Source organism: Octopus bimaculoides, chromosome 7, assembly GCF_046866305.1.
Source record: "Octopus bimaculoides isolate indiv1 chromosome 7, ASM4686630v1, whole genome shotgun sequence".
In the NCBI taxonomy this organism is placed as follows: domain Eukaryota; kingdom Metazoa; phylum Mollusca; class Cephalopoda; order Octopoda; family Octopodidae; genus Octopus; species Octopus bimaculoides.
Window position 1 is genome coordinate 75,076,991 of NC_142934.1, and position 27,500 is coordinate 75,104,490.

At 36.3% G+C, this 27,500-nt stretch overlaps 1 protein-coding gene across 1 annotated transcript in view; it reads left to right on the forward strand.

Annotated features, from left to right (window-relative positions):
• LOC106880534 (lysosomal alpha-mannosidase) overlaps nt 1–27,500 on the forward strand; it is a 173,035-nt gene that overhangs the window by 88,228 nt on the left and 57,307 nt on the right. The window contains exons 2-7 of the mRNA XM_089355518.1: nt 14,935–15,037; nt 19,176–19,349; nt 20,273–20,466; nt 22,453–22,558; nt 24,560–24,657; nt 26,672–26,743. Coding sequence (XP_089211644.1) covers nt 14,935–15,037; nt 19,176–19,349; nt 20,273–20,466; nt 22,453–22,558; nt 24,560–24,657; nt 26,672–26,743 — 747 coding nt within the window. The remainder of the gene's footprint in view (nt 1–14,934; nt 15,038–19,175; nt 19,350–20,272; nt 20,467–22,452; nt 22,559–24,559; nt 24,658–26,671; nt 26,744–27,500) is intronic.

Sequence of the window (27,500 nt, forward strand, 5' to 3'; positions counted from 1 at the left end):
TATATATATAAATATATATATATATATATATATATATATATATATATATATATATATATATATATATATATATCCGCATACAAAACCACGCAATTTTGGGTACCTGCACACACACACAACACACACACACACAACACACACACACACACACACACACACACACACACACACACACACACACACACACACAGAGGTACATACATTCATTATACATCACCCATCCACTAGTTCAAACAAACAGACGCACTTCGCGCACACGGACACACGCACGCACACACACCGACACAAGCACATTCATTCATTCTACATCTACAAGTTAACATGAAGCCTCTTCATGGTCATTCAGCCTGCTTGACATAGCAGCCAATTCTTCTTTCTTGTTATTTTTTTGCAAATACTGCCTAGTGTTTATAAAACAGAAAAGGCGCATTGGACACTATAGTCCATGATATACGATGGTAACTACTGAAACGCCTCTGAACATTTGGTTACGAAATCAAAGCAGATCTAAGGTTAAAGAACAACAGGACACAGTAGCCAACACTGACCCCGAGCCAATTAGAAACACTCTACGCAGTGTTTCGGTCTGCTGGTGATAGCAGCCAAATCCCTCTCAAATCACACTCTCACCACCTTTGTAAACAAATGTGTACGATGAGGACTTACCTGGGCCTAAACAACATCACAAATACATTTAAATATATACGTTCACACACGCACACACATACGTGAGTCTGTTTGCTAGTTTCTCTCTCTCTCTCTCTCTATCTCTCTATCTCTCTCTATCTCTCTATCTCTCTCTATCTCTCTCTCTCTCTCTCTCTCTCTCTCTCTCTCTCTTTCTCTCCCACATACACAGCTACACGCGTATAATTCATATCCTATGTCCCGCATTCACATATGGAGGAGTACACTCAGAAACATAATACAGCATCTCTATGTGAACTGTCACTTTTCGGTGACAAAACACATCTACCTAATCGATCTAACCAGCTGCGACTCTATCAAGGGTTTTTCCAGTTGTAGACAACTTAATTCCATGACACGTTCTGACGTCATCAGTTATCAATGAACACTCGCTGATCAATAGAGGCGCATTAAGCCAGACTTGATGCTGCTTCTGATCAATAACCTTCTTTTTTCTGTAGCTGTATAAGGCTGTCGTTTGTCTGCCGTTGTGAACACGCAACGTCAAAACACTTCAAAGAACCAGATACGGATAATAAAGCTAGCTGTGTATAAAAGAGACTGCAGACAAGCTGCCACACGTACGTATATTATAATACATACATGTATATATATATATATATACACACCGAAATAAATTTAAATACTAAATATTAGTAAGCCTAGCTTTGAGAGAAATATAAGAAAGTAGACATATTACTTTCATATTTTTGGATGCGTAGAAAAAAGAGGAGAGTATCTCGTGATCGCTTGAGAAACGTTTTCACACCTTGTTGACAGCTCTTGGGAGAAAACGGACGTGGTTTTCTACCCAAATTATTAGCATGGAATATTCATCTCTAATATAGGGTAGTCCTAAATTACACTATCATCGTAGCGGATAGCTTAGTTTGCATATTTGGGCAAATGTGCATATACATAAATACACAAAGGTGCATAAGCATGCAGTTAAGCACACACGCACGTGCCGATACGCAAACAGACAGTCACGCGCGCGCACACTGAAAACATGCACTTACTTAAACATCCAGTCGTATGCAGGTACATTAATATAGTCAGATACATATACTCACTCACACATCTCACAAGCATACGCAGATGCTCATAAGCATACACACATACTCATTAGCCGGCAGATGAAGACACACAAATGCCTAAAGTGACACGTTTCAACAATTGTGAAGATTTCTTCATATGAAACCATTGGTTGTCTTGTTAAACCATAAATAAAATGTGTATGTATGTATGTATGTATGTATAGATCGCTGACCACTACATGATAAATCGCTGACCACTACATTCATATTTTTTTCTCCTTGTTTCTCTCCTTGTTTCTTTCCGTGTTACTTTTAGTTGAAGAGCGTAGGCTCGAAATGTCGAAGACTTTTTCTATTCCCGAGCGTTAAACTAATACATCCATTTGTTGTTTACACCACCTGTCTTCGTCTGTTGTTTTTTTCGTAAATTCTCCCATATATATATATGTTCTTTTAGTCTTTTACTTGTTTCATTAGACTGTGGCCATGCTGGGGCACCGCCTCGAAGAATTTTAGTCGAATAAATCGACCTCAGTACTTTTTATACTTTAAGCCTGGTACTTATTCTATCGATCCCTTTAGCCGAACTGCTAAGTTACACATAATCACCGGTTGTCAAGCGGTGGTAGGAGGACAAACACAGGCACAAAGACACACACATATAGATATATACATATTCATATATACACGGCAGGTTTCTTTTAGTTTCCCTCTACCAAATCCACTCACAAGGTTTTGGTCGACCCGGGGCTATAGTAGAAGGCACTGAACCGGGAACCATGCGGTTGGGAAGCGAGCTTCTTACCACATAGCCATTCCTGCGCCTATATATAATTTTTATAAGGAAAGGTTGATAGTTACTTCAGAGTTTCGACTTTGAAACCTTGATCGGAAAGTGCGATGAAAGTTACATAGACGAATGTCAACAGGACCGAATTAATTGTCAACTTGTAAAAAATAAATAAACGAATAAATGTTAATCTACTGAATAATACCGAACGAACCTTCAATTTCACGTTTGACTCTTTTTATATATAATTATAAATGCAAACAGACATTTAATGCACGTTATGATTTCCAAATTTCCAAGTATTATCAAATAACGCTTTCTCCATTACTATAACCAGTCGATCATATGCACTGAAAGTTCGTGCCTTTCCTTTTCATTGTCCTTTTCGCTGTGCTGATATGTGTGTGGGTTGCTGGGTGTGCGCATTTCTGAGGAGTGTGCAGTACTATTATTGTTTTTGTGAGGATTGGAGGGTTGTAGGCTCCTCCTTTTGGTGTACTTCACCAGTTTGTTTTAAGAGGGTTAGTTTCTTGTTTCCTTTTACAGTAGTGTATTTTACTGCGCGTGATTTGTGTAATATAGCTTGTATTATTTTCTTGGGCTTTAATCTTCTATAGTGCATGAATTGTGTTATTTTCAATTATTAAGTGCAAAATGTATTGAACACTCCTCTCTTCTATGTATACATTGACGTACATGCATAAACATATTTGCAGACATACATCCACATATTTATAGACAAAGATACATATGTTCATGCATGTGTAAAAAAATTTCATACTGTGAAACTGAGAACTAGTGTGATAGATAAAGATTTAAAGAGTGTGAAGAGAGATACACAAATGGTGTGAAAGAGATAGACACGTAGACACTCAAACAGACAGTCCGATAGATGAATAGATGGATAGACAAATAGACGACAGGCGGATAGTTAATTTTATATGTATAAATGTATTTATCGATATATTATATATTTATCTATATATCTATATATGTAATTATCTTAGTGCTACTGGGAACTTGTAACTCAGTAGAAGTTGTATCTCCGGGTCATCGGTGACTAAACCAGCAACACTATCAAGCTTGCTTGGGAAAGAGAGTGGTTTTCGTTAGTAACCAAGCGGGATGAAAAACAAAATCTGTCAAAAGACAGACGAACTTAGTAGAGTCATCGGTCATCCAAAAGCTGGAAGTGAGAGATTCCTAGTTTTTGTTTAGACATCTTTCAAGGAGTAAATTCCGAAATAACATCTGCTTGACTGTGAAGTCGAAAATCTTGCTCTTGCTTGTTTCTGGACTACTTGGCTTTGTAGGTTAGAGACTTAGCGGTTATTTCTTTTCTGATTTCTGCTACGTTGTGCATATATGTGGCTGTGTGTATGTGCGCGCATGTGGACTCAGAAAGTAAAGACGGACGAAATGCCACTAAGCATTTTTCTCGGCATGCTAATGATGCGTGCATGTGATTGGGATTCGTTGATTCTGTCGTCTCTAGTAATTTACAAGTATTTTATTTTATCAGGATCGGGAGAATGAAAGGCAAAATTAACCACAGTGGGATTTGAATGCCGAACGTAGAGAGTTGGAAGAATTAACATAAAGTATTTTGTCTGAAGCTTGAACGAATCTACAAATTCCCCTCCATAATACTAATAATAATCATAAAAATGATAATAATCCTTTCCTTAACTACAGGCACAAGGCCTAGAATTTGGGGGACGAGGATAGTCGATTACATAGTGCAAAAGAATGAAGGGCAAAGTCAACCTAGGCGGAGTTTAGACTCAAAACGGAAGGACGAACGAAATACCGCTAAATATTTTGCCTAGCGTGTTGACGATTCTTCCAGCTCGCCACCGTGATGATGATGATGATGATGATGATGATGATGACAATGATGATGATACGAAAAGAAACACAAAAAGCCATAACAAAGCTCACAACGCTAGACACTGCTCTAAAAACAACTTTTCTAGGAATAGCCTACATCTTCCGCAAGACACTATCAATTCGCTAGAATAGCCTATAAAATTTAATGGAATAGCTCAAATAGAACTATATTTACACAACCCATACCTCATAAGTAAGCACCTAATAATTTAAAGTAACACAATTCATGCAACATGCACTATACAAGATTAAGGCCCAAGAAAATAATACAACCTATATTACACAAATCACGCGCAGCAAAATACACTAATGCAAAAATGTTACTAATATAACAAGAAACTAACCCCCTTAAAACAAACTGGTGAAGTACACCAAAAGGAGGAGCTTACAACCCTCCAATCCCCATAAAAATAATAACAGTATTGCACACTCCTCAGAAATATGGAGATACACCAGGTGGTGCTGTAGAAACTCGCATGAAATTTCTGAATAACAACAACAATGATAAACGATTTTTTTTATTTGACGTTACAAAGACAGCTTACAATTTGTGTGGCGGTTTACATTAAAGACAAGAAGAAGAAAGAAAAAAAGAGAAAACAAGATAAAAGTATACATGATATACAAAACATATGAACACTCTTTTGATTCAGTCCTACTGGCAAAGAAAAACCTCAATTAGGTCCTATCAAGCAACCCTACAGATCAAAAATGCCCCTGACTACCAAAAGTACAAACCCATGCCCAACTGTTGTTCTCCAATCTACGGGAACATGCTTATAGTAGGTCCACCCACCCTGACCGTTTTGGCCATAGTTACCCATCTACTTCACTAATTCACTGGAGGAAAGCACTTACCTCTCAACCTTCACTTTCCTTTCCAAGTGGAATTTAAAAAAAGTCGATGAGGGCTTAACCGAAGAGGAAGGTGTTTTTCCTTAATTCTTTTTTGTCTCATCCACTGCGCACATTCTTTTGCCATAGCTACTAGACAAAGGAACTACACCTACCGTACCTTGTTAAAGGTGAGTGGTGGGTGAATCTCACGATTGACCCGGTCAGTAAATAATAGTAATATAAGTTCAATGCAAGGCGCGGAGCTAGCAGAATCGTTAGCATGCCGAGCAAAATGCTTAGTGGCATTTAGTCTGTCTTTACTTTCTGAGTTCAAATTTTGCTGAGGTTGACTTTGCCTTTCATCCTTTCGGCGTCGATAAAATAAGTACCAATTGTGTACTGGAGTCGATGTAATCGACTTATCCCCTCCCACAAAATTTCAGGCTTTGTGTTATTATTGTTATTATCATTGAGTGAGAGAGCAGTGCATGCCATCAAGGTGGTACTGGGCTAAAATATACGAAGCCCAATATAATCATCATGACTACCCGTCTGATAAGGGTACACCAGGCACATGCATCACAACCATATGTGTGCGACATGATGATCTTACACCAGCATAAACAGCGCATGACCTTGCAGGTAGGGTCTAGTTAGAATTTTCTACAAGTTGAGTAGCCTATCCCACTCAAAAGGTCTCTGAATAAGGGTTATTTAAGGCTGTTGATCGAAACACTCATGTTTCCAGAGGTGAATTATCCAAACTCCCAAAGAATTCCTCTCTACACATGGCTATGACGCTGCCCCACTACTTCTGCTTGTGATCAGAGATGCACATATCAACCACCAAGGAATATGCTCAACTGGTTAAGGCCAACCAACTGACAATCAAATCTGTGGTATTGAGCAGAATATTTGCTGTAGCCCATCACCGTCACTTCTGCTCATGATCAGAGATGTAAATACCGTCAGCCACCAAAGGAATTGCTCAATTGGTTATGGTCAAGCAACTGATAAGCAGGTCTGTTGCACTGAGCAGAATATTTGCTGTAACCAATCTTTTATACCAAAACAAACAATATACATGATAACACTTCCAGTCATTTAAGATTAGAAGCCATGAGAGCCAGTGCTTGGTATCGCATCAAGGCATAACGACGCTTCCCCACTACTACTCGTGATCAGAGATACACATATTGTCAGCCACCAAGAGGTATGCTCAACTGGTCATGGTCAAGCAATTGATAAGTAAATCTGTGGTATTGAGCAGAATATTTGCTGGATGCTTCCCCACTACTTCTGCTCGTGATCAGAGATGCACATATCGTCAGCTACTGATCAGAGATGCACATATTCTTCTTCTTCTTCTTCTTCTTCTTCTTCTTCTTCTTCTTCTTCTTCTTCTTCTTCTTCTTCTTCTTCTTCTTCTTCTTCTTCTTCTTCTTCTTCTTCTTCTTCTTCTTCGTATTTGTTAGGTAGATTGATTTCTTGTTTGCATTTGTCAGCTTCCTTAAATTATTATTATTATTATTATTATTCAGTAGTTTTATTTTTATAACGTGCTTTCACTTCACTACCGAGCGCAGCTCTGTGCGCCTTGGGTATGTGCTGTGGTTTGCTGTGGTGCTCTTATGTTTACTGTATTGAAAGTGTTTTGCGTAGAATGTGTGCAGTACCCAGTAGTGCAATTTTCTGTATGTTATATATATTTGTAAGTCCTGCTATTTTTGTTATGTATTTGTCTGAATATTTTTTTATTATACCTAAGGCACCTACTATGATAGGAATTGTTTCTGTTTTTAGATTCCACATTCGAGTTATCTCTATTTCCAGGTCTTTGTATTTTGAAAGTTTTTCCATTTCTTTTAGAGAAACGTTGTCATCTGCTGGTATTGATACATCAATTAGAAAGCATCTTTTTTCTTCATGATCTTTGACAACTATATCTGGTCTATTTGCCTTAATTTCTCTATCTGTGTGTATTGGCATATCCCAGAGTATGGTTGCTTTCTCTATTATTATTATTATTATTATTATTATTATTATTATTATTATTATTATTATTATTTACTTTTAATCTGCATGTTTGTTACAATCACCTGCCGAGACACACCCAGCATCCTAGGGCGAGGTAAAGGATAAAAGATGTTACAGGGGAAGTGGCAGAAGCGGTAGCGAAATATCTTCATGTAATACAACACAGACATTTAAATCAATAAGGCTTTTCTAAGGATATGGGCAGTACTTGTTAGCACAATCGTTTGGATTTCTCTGAGACATGATTCACCTAGGATATTATCTAGAGGTGTCTGACATCCCTTTCTTATCATACTTAGGGCACCCACAATAACAGGAACAGTTCTCGCTTTAAGATGCCATATCTTTTGTATTTCAATTCTTCTTCTTCTTCTTCTTCTTCTTCTTCTTCTTCTTCTTCTTCTTCTTCTTCTTCTTCTTCTTCTTCTCCTTCTTCTTACTGTTTTGGTTTGGCTAAAGTTTGGTCTTATTCCTGGTAGGATTTATGTGGGTAGCGGGTTACTACCTATAACCTTAGGCATCCACAAGTTTTTAGCCGTCTTTCAAATGCTGATAATCCTTGCATTATTATTATTATCATTATTATTATTATTATTATTATCATCATCATCATCATCATTATTATTATTGTGGTAGTGGTGATGGCGTGATAGAACCAATTGGGCATCAATAAAATACTTTTAAGATATTTGTTCCAGCTCTGTACATTTTGAGTTCATACCTTGTAGGGGTTATCTCTACTTTTCATCCCTCTGAGATCGATAAATGTTAGCACAAGTTTAACACCCGGGTCGATGTAATTGACTTTCCGTCTCCTCTCAAAATTTCTGGCCTGGTGCTGAAATTAGAAAGAATATAAGCTCAAAAGGCGGTGGATTTGCTGAATCTTTAGAGCATCAACCAAAAATTCTTGCAGTATTTAACTTTGGCGTTTTACGCTCTCAGCTCAAATCCAGTCAGAGTAGACTTTGCTTTGCAATCTTCTGGTATTAAGAAGCTTAAGCACCAGCCAAGTATTGAGTCGATTCAATTGATTATTGTTTACCCTCTTCCTTCTAATTCTATGTTTGTTTTTGTCTATATAAGAAATCAATATAACGGTTTAAATTACTTGTACAATATATTGTTTCCAAAACAAGTTTCAGCTTGAGAAATTATAGGATACAACAAACCTTAGTGCAGCTCTTCACAGCTGTAATCCCAAATAATTATAAATAACGAATCTCAAATAAAATCTAGTTTTACCTGTTATTTTATCAATTGTAATACTATTGAATCCTTTTCACTAGTTTGATTTCTTTATTTTCTTTTTATTTTACTATTCTCTGCTGTAGAGTACACCCTCATGTTCTTTGCTTTCATTGGACGGTTTTTATAACAAGTTAGATGGAAATAAACTGCAAGTCTCTCAACTCTTCTCCATTTCTTGAAAAAATTAGACATTTCTTGTGGTTCCCGACCCTCCCACAGTTCAGCGTGACCGATTCTGAAAGAGAGGAATCGAATTCAATATTTGACTGGTACTTTATTATAATTGACAATGAAGTCTTAGAATGCAAAGCAAAGTTGACTGGCGAGGTTTGATTTCAGATACTAACGAACAGAAATAATTACGCAATGCTGTTTTTTCTCCTGATGCTTGAACCATTCTACTAATCCACCATTAACGTAATATTCAGATAAATACCACGCCTAATACATTTTATTCGCTGAGTTTCATGATCAGCCAAGACTCTGACATAATATTCATTGTAACTGATTCTTTCAGTCAGTTTGTTTCTTATTATATAGATAGAGTCGGACGGCTAACTGGCAAATTATTTAGAACGCCAGAAAAATGGCTTAACGGCATTTCTTTCCACTTTACCTTCTAAGTTTAAATGCCGCTGAAGGTTGACTTTGTCTTTCACCCTTTTGGGGTCGATAGAAATAAGTACTAGAGTTGAGGTTATCGATTTTACCCTCCCTTCGATATTGCTGATCTTATGCCAAAAAATTAGAAAGAACAAGAGCGCTCAGAGAGCGCAAACTTCTGCCAAAGCAACACCAACGTCTTCTCAACGATTAGCCAGAGATGATTTTTAAAATGAGAATATCTGAAACTTGACTGCTCTCACAAACAAGAATACTAAAAATGAACCCGACCGCTCTCAAAAATTAAGTTAAAAAACCGGAAAAATAATCCAGAATCCTTGTCCGGTATCGGATCGATCCCAAAATCTAATCAGTTCGTGCCAGTCGTGAGGCCAAATGTCCCTGAAAGTTTCATCCGAATCCACCCGGCGGTTCTTGAGATATCTTGCCCACGGACAAACAAACAAACAAACAAATGCGACTGAAAACAAATTCCTCCACTTTCGCTAAGGCGGAGGTAATTATATAGACAGAGTAAAAGGTAGTGAGCTGGCACAATCATTAGGGCGTCAGAAAATTGCTTTGCTGCGTTTCCTTTTGGCTCTTTACATTGTGAGTTTAAATCTTGTCGAGGTCAACTTTGTCTTTCACCCTTTCGGGGCCGGTAAAATAAAGAACCAGTTTAACACCGAAGTTGATTTAATCAACTAATATTCTCCCTTCAAAATTGTTGGTTTTGTGCCAATATAAGAAATAATTACATCGACTGAGAAATGGTTCAGCATAGCAGAAGCCGATATGAAAGCGATAGATGCTGTAATCATTTGGATCACCCGGATCGGTCAGGCTGTCTGGTGCCGAGTCGACTGTGCTGGCCACAGTATTTGTTCCATTACCCTCGTACTCTCGCCATTTTCCGGGGCGTTGTTCCAAACATCTTTCTTAAATCGTCTTCCCACATTACTGGAGGTCTTCCGAGTTGTCTCTTCCGTTCGCGCGAGTACCACTCGACAACTGTACGAGTCTGTGATCTTTGCGACATGACCGGCCCATTGTAGCTTTGCGTGGTGGTATTCTGCGATGACGTCCTTCAATCCAGTTCTATTCTTGATCTCCTCGTTCCTGATGTGATCTCTTAGCGAGATTCTGAACATCGACCTTTCCATGGCTCTCAAAGCCATAAGTAGATATGGTTCTTCTCTCTTCGTCAAGGCCCAAGTCTCACATGCGTATAGCGTTAACCTCTTCAACAGCACAGTCTTGCCTGCAAAAGATGAAGAAATAGGAAGAAAAAAATCATGTAGAAAGTGGTTCTTTTCGTGTTTGTGTATCAGAGTTTTGTAGTTCATTTAGAACAATAAAGGGATCTATTTTAAAACGGGAGCCACATTTTTCATTAATGTTTTACGTAGTGTTTTTGGTACGGAAAGACTTTCAAACTTCGTATACTTATCTATTTTGTGTTATAGAACAGAAAAATATTTTTGTATTCGAATTTATTTCATGTAAAAAATTGTCTTATTTCGATAATTTCAACCAATCACTGACAAGTCTTCAGTTGTTTACATTTACTCCTTTGGCTGATTAAGCGATGTAAAGCGTATTTAATCTCCATACCTTCGTTTTATTTGCTTTTTTCATTTTAAATTTGCTTTAACCCTAACCCTAACCCTAACCCTAACCCTAACCCTAGGGTTAGGGTTAGGGTTAGGGTTAGGGTTAATTGTTTCAGAATCGTTTGTTTATGTAGTCGGCACTTAATGTATATCGGCTGAATGGACGTCAGTGATTGGTTGAAATTACAGAAATACGACAACTTTCACATGGAATAACTTATGGATTTCTTTTTCTTTAAAGAAGACTAAGAGAAAAAAGATGTTTTATATGACACATTCTACCAGTGTTCCAAGTTTCAAAGTGTTTCGTTAATGAAAAATGTGGCCCCCGTTTTAAAAAAGATCCCAATAAAGTTCCCGAATTCATTTTAATCAACGCTTCTAGGATATGAAGAGTTGTTGGTTTTTGTTACTGTAGCGTTTTATAGAAGGCAGTATTCTTTAAGCAGATTTTACAGTCTGAATTTGAATGTTAGAGTTCCACATCAAATTAGTGTTTTGAAATTATTTGTCATTGATGACGTGATTACTTTGTGATTTGCGTTTGTTGTTTGTGTGTTAATTGTAACCTTGTGTTTCGATATAGATTTTGCTTCTTAAGTCGATCGTCTACTTCGGTGGGGAATTCTATAGAGTATCATATGTCAATATTTTTCAATCTAGTTTGTTTTGTGATGTAGTGTACTGCAGTTGCTCCTTGTAAATGCATGTTGAGCTTACGAGAGAGTGGTGTACTTGTCTGGCCAATGTAACAGTTAGAATTGTAAGGGTAGCAACTTTCTCTTTTACTAATATATTACAAAAACAATAAGATAAAAGACCTTATTATTAGCAATATGCCACAAGCGTGTAAAACAGAGAACAAGCTACAAATGTGCGATATAAAGATGACTGTAAAAGCGAATATTAATCGTATCGCTTGAAATGTATCGAAAAAGATATGAAAAATAAATTACTCCATCAAACGAAGTGTATATTGTTACTTTTGAATGCCAAAGTCTGTTTCTCATTCAATTTATTATAAGGGAAATATGTATTCAATTACTTTTATATTTTGGAAACGCATATTGACAAAGTCTACAATCACGCCCGCCGATTGTTCGTCACTTTAGGTTTTTGTTATATTAAAAAATGAAATATGCATTCTTATTCTCCAATAACATTAATAACAACCTGATTCTTTAATAACATTCAGTTAGAACAACTTGTCTGATGATGAGGCTTCACAGATTTTTCAACATTGAATATATATATTTCTCCTAACTAAATATCAGTCTATTAGTTTCATTAATTACTTGGTTTAGGTTTCTGTTTCTTTCATACTGTGCGGCGTACTGGTTAAGTGCTTTCTAGTGAAGTCTAGAATCACTCAGTACCTTGTAAGTTAAATTTTGAAGACGGAAACTGTTTTAAATCAGTTTTTACGTGGTTGACTTATTCAATCGCGGTGTGTAACACCACATGACTCTTATATGCCTTTGGTGCAGTATACTCTGTTGCAAAAATATTTCCGGACAGAAAATAACACCCAATTGCCTTCTCATTTGTCACACAGGCTGTGAAAGCTGTCACGAGTAATGTTCTTTCTCTTACAACTATGTCATTAAAAAACAAGACAACACAAAAAAAAAAAAAAAGATCAATTGAAATGAATTTTTTGTTATTCATTTTTTTTTGCTCTATTAATTTCATGTTTGGGGAGGAAGTTTTTAGAAACAATACTATTTACACTATTTTGATATGTGTCAGTAGTTATCTTTGATGTCATTCTGGACCATGTAACACAGCTGGCAATAAGACACCAGATACCAAATGGAGATCAAACCGATTGAAACACAGAGATGTAAATACTGAAACATGCTTCGCCTACAAAGATGAAATATACTTCGAAAAATTATAAGCGCATTTATCTTTCTTTTGTATGAAGGTGTTTGTTAGTTATTTGCATGCACTCACACATACAGACACACAATATCTAAACTCAGACTGTAGACGGCCGATTAGATACTGATTTCGTTTTTGTATATATATTTTGCAAGATTCTGGATATGACATCGTATGGTGAAACGTAGAACTTTGTGAGCGTCATTTTGCCAATAAACACACACACACACACACACACACACACACACACACACACACCGGTTTGCATTCATTTATTATTATTATCATTATCACTTTCTGCTAGGGTCGACTTTGCCTTCCCTCCTTTCAGGGATGATAAAATCAGTACCAGTTAAGTACTGGGGTCGATGTAAATGACTATCCCCCATCCCCAAAATTTCAGGCCTTGTGCCTGAATAATAATAATAATAATAATAATAATAATAATAATAATAATAATAATAATAATAATAATTATTAATATTATTATTATTATTACTTTACTAACAAACTAATAAATCGTTTGATCAATCATATGATCAGTCAGTGAGTTCGCCAGAATCCTTTTATCGCAGTCTGCGACCTTATCGACGATGTGCCTCCGTGTACTTTTTTTATGAGTTTGTGATAGAAGTAGAGTAGATGAGAACATGTCATCGATAAGGTTGCAGAGTGCAACGTAGGGGCTGTGACAAACTAACTCATTGATTGATTAAACGACTGGTTAAACAATTTGATTATTTGATTAGTTAACTAATGGGCTGATAATAAAAAATATAGATTGTGTGTGTTCATAGAATAGTTCGATCAGTTCAGTTTCCATGAGAAGTGTTTCTGAGATCTTACCCTTCGTCTGAGAAGGAGAGTGAGTGAATGAGTGAATGAGTGAGTGAGTGAGTGAGTGAGTATTACAGAGAGAGATAGATAGATAGATAGATAGATAGAGAGAGAGAGAGAGAGAGAGAAAGAGAGAGAGAGAGAGAGAGAGAGAGAGAGAGAGAACGTGAGAAAGAGAAAATGGTGTTACCATATTCATTGTATTTAAGTAAATAATTTCACTTAATTTAATTTCTTCTTCTAATCCTCTGCTAAATAACATTTAGCGTCATGGAAGTGTTGTGTATTCCGTGTATCCGACACTGCACCGATTCTGTAGCCAAAATACTTCATTCTTGTTGGCTTACTCCACAAAGTTGTAAATCAGTTCCATAAACAGTGTACCCGTATAACAACAAGAATTCTAAATATTTAACGAATATTTCGTTAGCTGGCTGTCTGAGCTCAAACTGTTGTACTCACGTCATATTAAAAATGTATCACTCTCTGGCCTATGTCAAACTTAAATAAACAAGACAAGAATTATAGATACCTTATAGAATTATAGATCAGCTGTGACAATTATTACATTTCCTAACACTTCATCAGATCTAGGTTGTCTCATATCTAGAGGTTTGGTTTCAGGGTATCAGGACATATTCTACAACATTCATTACTAAAATTAGATATAATCCCACAAAGAAACGGGAAACCTGTGTATGTTTGAAAGCAGTATTCGATTAAGCTTAATCTAATAAGTCGCAATTAAAGAAAAATTTATTAGACATGTAGGAAAATGGAAAATGTAATTACATTTATTAAGAAACTAAGAGAACTGTACTATTAAAGAATTATTACATAAATAAGGCGGAGGCACATGGCCTAGTGGTTAGAGCAGCGGACTCGCGGTCGTGGGATCGCGGGTTTGAATCGCAGACCGGGTGTTGTGTGTGTTATGAGCGAAACACCTAAGCTCCACGCGGCTGCAGCAGAAGGTAATGGCGAACTTCTACTAACTCTCTCGCCACAACTTTCTCTCACTCATTTCTCCTGCATCTAGCAGATCACCGGTGACCGACCGGCCTCCCGTCCAGGTGGGGAAACCTATACGCCAATGAAACCCGGGACACCGGCCCTTAAGAGCCAGGCATGGCTCGAGAAGGAACAACCAACAACATAAATAAGAGAGGTTTATGTTATTTATGATATCTCGTTTTCCTTGTGTATAAAGAATAAGGTTGTCCTGTTTGTCCTTTCTTATCTCACACGTTCACTCCAAGCGGTGGGTAATAACAGAGTTGAATGGCGAACACACAGTGTAACCTTTTTTCTATTTAGGGTAACAAGGAATGGATCAGAATTGTTTCCGACTTCTACCGTTTCTTTTCATCAACCAACGCTCCGCCGAATTTCTATTCTCATGACTACTACTACTACTACTACTACTACTACTACAATGAAACGTATTTTTTTTCTTTTCTTGCAGAGTTGCAATCCGACCAAAGAAGGGATGTTGAATATCCACTTGGTTCCTCATTCGCACGACGATGTCGGATGGCTGAAGAATGTGGACCAATACTATTATGGAAGTAAGGAATTATCTTTGATGTATTACTCCATTGGCGAGGCATTATGCTTTCGTTGATTGTTCTCTTGCCTGCCAGTTCGCTAGATACGTGCAACATCTAGATAGACAGACACGGTGACTCGATGGTGATTGGATTAATAAGTACATAGTGTGTGTATGTTGACTATATATATATATATATATATATATATATATATATATATATATATATATATATATATATCAAAATAAGCAACACGGATTTTAAAGATGGTTGCAGTACGCACGTTTCATGCTACTCCATTTATTTAAGTAATGCGAGCATTATATTAAATGCAATATGTAGAGCAATCTTCAGCTGCACGAAAAGGCAGAAAATCTAAAAATCTAAACCTTTTTATATATATATATATATATATATAGGGCGTATGGCCTAGTGGTCAATGTGCTGGTTTCAGTTCATAGACCAAGTGATGCGTTGTATTCTTGGGCAAAGTACTTCATTTAACGTTGTTCTGCGACATCTGAGGTGTGGTACACCGTGCAGCGGTTCAGGCAACATCGATTTGATGGAGAGAGATGGGTAATGTGCAGCGCGAGCATTTGATCGCTATAAACAAATCCTTTGTGCAGGTCGTTCGGCAGTAGCTGAGCTGTCAAACATTTAGAAAGGGAAAGTGCTTAGTACAGTATTATATATTTGAAAAAAAAAAACAAAACAAAAACAAAAAAAACTAAAAACTTTTCTGATAATTTTCCCTCATTAATAATTACATGTTTGTAAATCACTAGGTATTTACAGCACTTAATGATTCATAAACGTCTATTTATCAAAGTGGAAAACTTATCAGGAAAGCCACTCCTAGCCATTTTTTCATAATCTATCTATCTATCTATCTATCTATCTATCTATCTATCTATCTATCTATCTATCTATCTATCTGTCCATCCGTCTATCTGTCTGTCCGTCTGTCTGTCTGTCTGTCTGTCTGTCTGTCTGTCTGTCTGTCTGTCCGTCTGTCCGTCTGTCTGTCTGTCTTGCTATCTCATTTATATATATATATATATATATATATATATATATATATATATATATATATATATATATATACATGCATACACACACTCACACACACTCACATATATAAACAGTTCTATATTTGAGAGATGAGGAATTATGTACATTATTAACATTTGACGGATATTTGTCCTCATCGTGTTTGTTGCTAACACAACGCTTCGGCTGACGTACTCTCCGGCCTTCATCAGATGTCCTGGGGGAATTTCGAACCTAGGTTCCATTTTCTTACATGTCTAAAAAACCACCAATAGAAGACAATATGACCAAAAGCTGTGTGTACTCCATCCCATGCACCTGTGGTAAGTTATACAAAGGCGAAACATGCCGTCCCCCTCAAAATAAGGGAAGAGGAACATTGCAAAGCTGTGACACGATGAGATATTGATAAATCGGATATGGCTGATCATGTATGGAAAAAATGGAGATTATTTCCCCCTGTGGGATGAAGTTAAAATAATAGATAGGGAAGACTACTGGAAAATACGAAAACTAAAAGAGGCAGCACATATGCTAGGACATAATAATTGCCTAAGCAGACCTAGTGCAGATATGAGTAGCATATGGAAACCGGTATTAAGGAAGGATAGGAAAATATTAGATTTATAAGCACTAAAATTCACTCCATAGCTCACTGCTAAAATTCACTCAATGATTCACCCTAAAATTCACTCCACCACGCCATATGCCCACGGGCATATGGCGTTGTAGTTAAGAGCGCGGGCTACTAACTTCAAGATTCCGAGTTCGATTCCAGCAGATCAGTTTGTTTGTCCAAAACCCGTAGTCAAATGACTGAAACAAATAAAAAAAGAAAAGAAGAGATATTGACACAGTAGATAATATTGACTGGTAGACGGACTGGTAGATCAACACTAAGATGTTGCCTGAATAGATAGAAATAGTATGTAGATACTGATAGATGTGTTAGATAAGCACAAAGTGTAAATATTGACTGGTTATATTATTACAATATATAGATATTCTCTGTGTAAATAGGCACCGTAGGTATTCACTAAATAGAGAGGCAGTGTTTAGATATTGACTGTATTGTGTAGAAGTTTGCTGGATAGATGGATACATTGTATATGTTGATTGTATAGATTAGTAATTCTCAGCTTGTGTCTATGTAGTCCCTTATGGTCCATTCAAGATTTAATAGGTGGGTGTTCACGCAACAAAATAGCAAGTTGGGGATCCACAACAGTATTTTAAGAGCCCTGAAAAAATTTTGATTTAGATATATTTATTGGTATGTATTGCAAGAAACAGTTAGGTTTCTGTCTTTAATACGTTATATATAGTTCAATCTACACGCGTTAATGTGTGGAAAACAAAATTGGAATTTTGAAAGAAACGTCTCAATAACTAGCTTTTAAACATCAAATGGCCATGCGGATCCATCAGAATAAAATAATAATCAAAGTGGTCCATAGATAAAAAATTGGTTGAGAACATGTGGGACCTCGCTTGGCCCTACCTGAGATTCAAAAGTGAATCTGTAAATTCTCCCTAGTCATACGGCCTATTGTTCTGTCAAGGAGGACTCTTAACCTTTTCTAGGCCATGAAAAGTTGAAATAGATAGAGTGGGCTACATTAATCTAGCCATTGCTAGAACGGTACATCCATTTTCTTAGCTAGTCTGCACAATTATATATACTAGAATTCTGTTAGGGACAGTCAGTGATTGAGGGCGGCCAACAGGGAGTAGGTCTGACCGGCTCGACCGAAACGCCATCTCGACTGAAATAACGTCATAGAAGGACAGCTATAGAATCCACCAGCGATACAGTCATACTGTCCACCACTCTCTCTTACCTTTCTCACTCACTCACTCACTCACTTTCGTTTCAACAACATTATTTAATCAATTTAGTTACTGTTGTTACAACGGCAAGGAACATGGGAATATATAACTTCAATACCATCTACCCTTTTACAAGAAAATATAACTCTAGTTAGTTCATATACTTTCTGACTGTTTTTATACACATCTTCTCGTCGTGATTTGGCTTAAGTTATATGTAAACATGTTATCTACAACTTCGTCCACTGTCTTTCTTTCCTGGAGTCAGCATCAACATCATCATTTTCACCTTCAACATAACCACTCTCGTTACAAACCCCTGGTGTAGATAAACACAGAGTGTAGATGCTGACTGGAAACACAAAGTATTTTGATGTTGACTGGACAAATAAGCAGAGTGTGTAATATTGAGTGAGTAGAGAAACAAAGTGTGCGTGTGTTGACTGGATACACTGGCACAGCATTTAGATGTTAACTGAGTCGAGAGAAACATGATGAAAATGTTGACTGGATAGAGAGCCAAAGTGTGCATGTGTTCACTGGATAAATATTGCATGTAATATTGACTCTATAAATAGACACAGTGTACATCTTGATTGAAGAGATAGACATGGTATATAGATTTTGACTGGAGAGATAGACACGATGTGTAGATGTTTATTAGCTGGATAATCAGAGTGGGTAGAGGCTGACGAAATAGATACGATGTATACATGTTGGTTAGATAAATAGTCACGACGTGCGGATGTTTACTTTCGAAGCTTCTTATATTGATTCTTATCCCAAATATACTGGAACGAAGGTGTTGTATTTCACTCGGAAGACTCGCAGAGATAACACAACGAGTTATACAAATTAATTATTAAATTTATTATTCAATTACATACAAAGAACGCACTCACCCAATGTTCGTTATGAATAAACAAAAGTCATGTCCGCCATATATATATCAATGACATTTTACTACGACAGTCACACAAGACAACAACAATGAAACAATGAACTCAGACGAACCACGGTGACACATGGAACGTCAAACGAATGACATATCCAACAGTCCATATAACAGAAGGGGTATTTATCACTCTTCAACGAGGAAGTGGAGTGGCTTTTCTTGTCGCCTTTTGAGAGGTATATAACTTGGCATGACTCGTATCGGCGGTTGCGACACATCATTCTAAAACTCGCGCGGGCTCATAGACTAGTTAATCATTCATAAACTTGATTAAATGAAACTTGATTCTTAATATATATCTCTTTTTTGTTGTTTCAGCTATGTCATACATCCAGCAGGCAAATGTTCATTCTACACTGGAAACAGCAAGCCAGGCCCTGATGGTTGACCCGGAGAGGCGTTTCATTTTTGTCGAAATGGCCTTCATGGATCAGTGGTGGCAGGATAAGAATCAATATAAGAGGCAACAAGTAAAGGAACTGATAAATCAAGGTAAGTTGTATACTTCCTCGCGCTTCCAAATGCCAAACTTGGCATTCACTAATTTTCTCTCACCCACTATTTCTTACTCTCTCTTTTTCTCGATACACACACACACACACACACACACACACACACACACACACACACACACACACACACACACACACACACACACACACACACACACACACACACAATTACTTTATCTTGCTCCATTCTAAACAAAACTGTCCGACGAACGGGAACGTGAAACTCTGAGTAACAGATTTTGTGATATTTTTGCTGCTTTTTAATAAAGCATATTACTCTACTTCTGGTATTCCAGTACCATTTTTTCCACTTTGTTTCACATTTATGTGCTTACATGCTTACTCATATATATATATATATATATATATATATATATATATATATATATATATATATATATATAGAGAGAGAGAGAGAGAGAGAGAGAGAGAGAGAGACAGAGAAAGAGAGAGAGAGATATATAAATACACATACATACATACATACATACATACATAAATATATATATATATATAAATATGTATATATATATATATATATATATATATATATATATATATATATATATATATATATATATATATATATATATATATATATATATATCCAGACATCAAGCAATGTTTTCACGTGTCCACGGGTGCTCTGTGAGTTGGTGAGTGTGCTCACGTGTCCCCAATGTGTGCACCATATTCATATATACATGTACGCACTATGCACGTATCCATTCAACGTTTATGCTTATACACTAATAAGCATCTGCATGCAGTATATATAGTAAAGTAAAGAATCGAGTGCTCCACTGATCGTTGCCATACCAGCGCTGCACTACCAGTTCATCTCCCTTTCACAGCAACAACCTTGCTGATATTCCGCATCATTGCCCTCCTTTTATTTTCCAGGTCGGTTAGAAATAGCTTTGGGAGCTTGGTCGATGGCTGATGAGGCGGTTACTCATTATACCAGTCTTATTGAGGAACACAGCAGGGGTTTCAAATTCCTGGAGAAGAACTTTGGTGCCTGTGCAAGACCCCGGACTGGCTGGCAGGTCGACCCGTTCGGTCATTCTAAAGAGGTTGCTGCTCTTTTTGCTCAAGTAGGTATTTCCAACTATGGAACATTTTTTACTTTTTCACCTTTACTACAATGGTCCCGATTCCTCTCTGAAGCTTCTGATTTAATGTATCTGTAACTGAACACATTCGTTGAAACTCTCTACTCTATTCTCATTCATTCTACTCTACTCGCCTTCCTTCGAATTTGTACTGAAGGTTTCCCAATACTTCTTGGCATTCATCACATCTGCATTGCTATTTTCTATATCAACAATGTTAAACTGTTTGGACCTAACATTAATAGGCCAAATCTTAAAATATCATTATATGAAAGAAGAATCGAATTATGCTAAGATAACGTTTCCTTTCTCGTCAGAATCATTTTTCAGTCTTATGTCATCCTGTATTACCCTAACTTGCTCTGCAAGCACTCTTATCATGCCACTTATTATCTGCACACAATATTATGCTTTATATTATATTTTGGGAAAGTTTTGACTTGGGACTGTTAGTACTGCTACCTACAGTTGCTTTCAGACTAAGAGATAGGCGGGGATGGGGGAGTTTACTAAAAACAGAAAAGAAGGTGAAGATTCTCTTTAAGCGGAGAGAACCACTTCAAGGTTTGTAATTATTATTATTATTGTTCAGTAGTTTTATTTTTATAACGTGCTTTCACTTCACTACCGAGCGCAGCTCTGTGTGCCTTGGGTATGTGCTGTGGTTTGCTGTGATGTTCTTATGGTTACTGTATTGAAAGTGTTTTGCGTAGGATGTGTGCAGTGCCCAGTAGTGCAATTTTCTGTATGTTATATATATTTGTAAGTCCTGGTGTTTTTGTTATATATTTGTCTGAATATTTTTTTTATTATACCTAAGGCACCTACTATGATAGGAATTGTTTCTGTTTTTATATTCCACATTCGAGTTACCTCTATTTCCAGGTCTTTGTATTTTGAAAGTTTTTCCATTTCTTTTAGAGAAACGTTGTCATCTGCTGGTATTGATACATCAATTAGAAAGCATTTTTTTTCTTCATGATCTTTGACAACTATATCTGGTCTATTTGCCTTAATTTCTCTATCTGTGTGTATTGGCATATCCCAGAGTATGATTGCTTTCACGTTTTCTGTGACCTTTTCTGGCGTGTGTTTATACCATCTTTTTTCTGTTGTTATTCCATAGTGTTGGCATAGCTTCCAGTGTATATATAATAATAATAACTAACTTGGAACCTATATACACTGGAAGTTATTATTATTATTATTATTATTATTATTATTATTATTATTATTATTATTATTATTATTATTATTATTATTATTATTATTATTATCATTATTATTATTATTATTATTATGATGATGATGAGGATGATGAGAGGACATTTTCTTATGAGTGAGAGAGCATATGAAATAATATCATATAATCCATTTTTTCATTTTTAAATGTCCTTGTAGTTGTAGATAGCGCCATTTTGTCCTTCTTATGGGTTCCTCAATACATAACTTGGGATCATGAAATTAGTTGGTCTATGTTCATCTAAAACCTTTAAGAATTACATACGATCGATTTTCTTTTCTTTTATTTCTCTCTTTTTCCATTTTTGTATTATATTTTACTTTATCTTATTTTATCCTATATTACCATAGTTTTGCACGACAGATTAAGTTATATCATCTCACGTTGCTTAGTACACAGCCTTATATTATCGCATACCCAGAATACACGCATTGTTACTCAGTGTTGTCCAGCTGACAATATCTGTTGTCCTGCACACAGTATCTTGATATTCTATAGTACCCTTCACATAATCTTATGTGAGCCCATGTTATCCAGCAAAGAATCATATGTTATACCATATTAAATATCTTATGTTCATCAACATTTCCCAGCATGCAACATTTCCCAGCATGTTAACCCGTTCTGCTCAACATATTGTTGTCTACGATCCCCAAATTCCACATCAAACTATTTCTTAATACTCACACCGATCTTTTCCTCATGTTGTCTGTTTGTTTTTCCAGTTCGGTTACGATGGTATGATGTTTGGTCGTCTCGACTTCCAGGATAAAGACAAAAGAATGAGAGATAAGACGATGGAAATGTTATGGCGGGCAAGCGATAGTCTTGGTAAGATTTAATATCCGTCTTCTGATAGCCAACTCAAACGAAGGGCTGATCTGTGACGCTCAATACGCCAAATTACCGTACTATATTCTACTTGTATTGAAATATTTTTCATTGATAACTTCTTCACTGTTCTCAGTTCCGTTAACGGCTTGGCGTTCGGGCGAGTATACTTGGCATTGATGTGGCAACATTTGAAATGTTGTCTAGGTGAATGCAGCTGATGAGGACTAATCAGATTTACGTTGTGAAACGTATTTGAAAAGTCTGAAACCTGGGTACTGCATTATCCTTAATCTGGGTTGTTCATTTTCGAATGTTCTTCCTAAGGTAAGACAAGTTTTTCATGTTTTGTTGCACACACGCATTTTTGCCAGTATATACGCAGTGAAGCTATAAAATAGCGTCGTATTTATATTGATTGCTATTGTCCAGTAAATATCGGTACCTTGTTGTACCACTCTTATGAATTTGTATATATATATATATATATATATATATATATATATATATATATATATATATATATATATATATATATATATATATTTATATAAAGGGCATTATTACAGAAAATAATAACGCCACACAGTGGACTTCTCAAAATAACCACATTTAGTACCTAATGCGAGGAAAAACAACCAACAGAAGACGACCAACTTTCTTTTAAATAAACTTAACTGTGTATCGGCCGATTTCGCGATTACTAGAATGAATCTAGATTTCGTTCATCAGCACAGTATTGTCCCAAAAATATATATAAATAAACAGGATTCTCACCTAACCAAAAACGAACACACTACGTATCCGACAGAGTAAAGGGAATGAAGTTTATCTGTATATATCTTCATCAAAGAAGCGGGAATACTTCCGGGTTGCTTCTGGGTACCCATGTGGAGACAGGAATAAAAATTCAACATTGAATATATTCCGTGTATATATTTGATAAATAAATTCAAAAAGGGATAAAACCCTTTTACAAGAATTTTATCAAGAAGCCAGTGTGTAAAAAAATTCATAAGGGAAATTTCCCTTATGAATTTTTTTACACACTGGCTTCTTGATAAAATTCTTGTAAAAGAGTTTTATCCCTTTTTGAATTTATTTATCATATATATATATATATATATATATATATATATATATATATTTATATATATATATATATATATATATATATATATATATATATATATATATATATATATATATGTATATGTATATATATATATATATTTATATATATATATATATATATATATATATATATATATATTTATATATATATATATATATATATATATATATATATATATATATATATATATATATATATATATATGTATATGTATATGTATATGTATATGTATATATATATATATATATATATATATATATATATATATATATATATATATATATATATACATATATTGGCGGTGGGAAGATTCGATTTAGCATTAATAGTAAGGAGCTGACGTGGAAGAATCGTGAGAAGGCTGGAAAAAATATTGCTTTGCGATATTTGTCCAAGCACTCAACGTTCTGAGTTCAAATCTCGCCGAAGTTACCTTTTGTGGTCGATGAAATCAACTAACCACGTCCCCTCTGACTTAGGCTTGTACCTAAGTCAGAGATCATTAATAAAAACCACAGCTTTTAACAAATGCACAAGGTTACACATTTTGCAAGTATGGTGTCTGGATTGAATCAACCCCAGTGCACAATATGCACTCTTAGTCATAGATAAATACATAACCAGACAAGGTAGAGACACACACTTTCTCTCTCTCTCTCTCTCTCTCTCTCTCTCTCTCTCTCTCTCTCTCTCTCACACACACACACACATACACAGATAGACAGACAGACAGACGCTGTCTATTATACCGTTAGACTATTTAAAGGGATAAATTGATGAAGTAAATATATGTAGACTGATATAACGCTTGTTGTTGCAGACAAATTACCGTACTATATTCTACTTGCTGTTTTATTTGTTCATAGGCAGGAAGGCAAACCTGTTCACGTCGGCCATGTTTAACAACTACAACTACCCCAATGGACTTTGCTGGGATGACTTCTGTCGACAGGATCCTATTGTGGTCAGTACACATCGCTATTGATTTTTACACCATATACTGAGTTTTAGACGCTACTTCATGGTATCCTTTGTTTTAACAACTTCTCTGTTGTAGAAGTAGAAATGGTTGACCAATCTGGTAAGGCAATAGGTTATCAATTGAGAGATTGCCGTTTTGTATTTTATCATTATCATAATGTTGCCCAAGAACTTGATCCTTAAATGGCTCAGACCGCCTAACTGAAAGTAAGGCATTTCTTGAACAGTAAAACCTAATGGGTGTATTTTGTAGCAATATAGCAATATTGTAGAATTGACAAGAATCTTGTTGACTTTCAGTGATAAGTTCCTGGCTTTAGGTAAAAGAAAATACAGGAAGATCAGTTAATTATGATTTTATTCAACATATTCCCATCTCAGATTCACACATATATAACGGGAACTGTATATAAGAAGGAATCCTATAGACCGAATTACTTTGATACCTTTAATATATCGGCTGAGAGAGCATTTATGTAGTTGTCACAGATACTAGAATTAGCAGCTAAAGCACTGTTAAGTCTCATCTTGCCACTTTAAAGAAAGGGAAGATTGATTGTATAAGGCGAGCTTACGTACAATATGTTTGAATAAAAGATCAGATAGCCACAACTGGAAGGCGTTTTATCATATGACCGATTTATCAGATCTGACGTGGGGCTATACAACAAGAATCCTTAGATATATTAGATGGTATCTACGTCTTCAATGGTGATATACAGGCTTACAGGACTCACCAATCCATACGACTTTATTCTCTCAATAAAAGCTGTGATGAAAATGCTGAGAGACAGCAAAATGTTGTTTTTAAAACTGGGGATGCTAGCGTGTCAGATTTTCAGTACTAACCTATAATAATCTTACGGCAGTGTTATATAATTTCTAACATTGAGACACGTTTAAAATATATCTTACTGGGCAACTGTAATTGGAAAGAAAAAGAAACATTAGTCGATCAAGGATGAAGACATTGATAAAAATGAAATGACAACAGTTATTCAGGGTAGCGAAACAGAATAACAAAACACGACTTCAGTCTACCGTGGAAGACTAAGTAAATATAGATAACAAAGGACACACAACTGCATTTCTATGGGTAATTTCATTTTGTATACTAGATTGACTTCGTCTTTCTGTACTTCAGTAACAGATTAAATAAAAAAAAAACTAGTAATATACGTTTATTCTCGTTTATTATTGATTCATTGATTCATTCATCAGTACGCTCAGTTGTGAACAATGCTGCGCTAATCACGAATTAAACAGTAATAGTACAAGTCGGTGATCAGTTGAAGATTTTGTTTGGATCACAAAAGTTCGCTTGAATGTTCAGCTATTTATAATGCTCAGCTATCCGGCATGCATTGATTATCGCTCGTGTTTACATAACTTTGCTGCGAGTCTGCATTTTTTTTGTATCGATTTACGTACTGGTACTCATCAATATACCGCCAGTGAACAGAAGAAAAAAAATTCACAACACCATATATGTTGGGGAGTGGAGGCGCAATGGCCCAGTAGTTAGGGCAGCGGACTCGCGGTCATAGGATCGCGGTTTCGATTCCCAGACTGGGCGTTGTGAGTGTTTATTGAGCGAAAACACCTAAAAGCTCCATGAGGCTCCGGCAGGGGATTGTGGCAAACCCTGCTGTACTCTTTTACCACAACTTTCTCTCGCTCTTACTTCCTGTTTCTGTTGTGCCTGTAATTCAAAGGGTCAGCCTTATCACACTGTGTCACGCAGAATATCCCCGAAAACTACCTTAAGGGTACGCATGTCTGTGGAGTGCTCAGCCACTTGCACGTTAATTTCACGAGCAGGCTGTTCCGTTGATCGGATCAACTGGAACCCTCGACGTCGTAAGCGACGGAGTGCCAACAACAGAATATTTTGGGGATGAAACATCCCGGATAAACGAGAATAGATGTACTGGGTTAGATTTATTCCACTATTCTTTTCACCTTTTACTAATGTAAGAATTTTCATTATTTTTCAGGAGCGTAAAGATCTTCCAGAATATAACGCAAACCACTATCTGCAGCTCTTTTATAGTGCGGCAGATGAACAGGTAAATATTACTATAAATAGTTTATTTTGTGTAACACACTTGTAGTTGATTGATAAACAGATACTAAAAGTGCAAACAACAATGGGTAGTCAGCGTGAATGTGAATAACAGTGAATGATAGCTTTAAACTGATACCTCATGCAAACTTGACTATAACTTCTATGTGTACGAAATATCAAATACCAAAGGCAGGCTGTGGTGAATAAGATCATTTTGCAACCACATGGTTTTGAGTTAAGTTTCACTGCGTGGCGCATTAGTAAAGTGTTTTTACTGTAATCCCGGGTCGACCAATGCCTTGTAAGTGAATTTAGGGGGAGGAAGCTGTGTGTAAGTCCGTCGTATATATATATATATATATATATATATATGTATATATCCATTACCGCCAATCTTACCAATCGGTTTCGCGTTAGGGATTCAACGGAGTGTAAGGCAACAAGCTGATAATGTAACCCTGCACTCATCAGAGGGAGCCGTTATGGAATGAAATATGGCGACTGCACTCTGTTGTTGGAGGTCAACAGACACATCCGGTTTGTGGTTGCTGTGAAAAAAGATGATTAAACGAAGCGATTGAGTTAAGGGTTACGCCCCTTGGTACCAAAAACATCGCTAGTGGGGTGTTTGAAGTCGGTAAGATTTTCCGTACGTACTATGTATGTATGTATGTATGTACGTATGTATGTATGTATGTATGTATGTGTGTGTGTGTGTGTGTGTGTGCATATGTGTGTGTGTATGTGTGTGTGCTTGT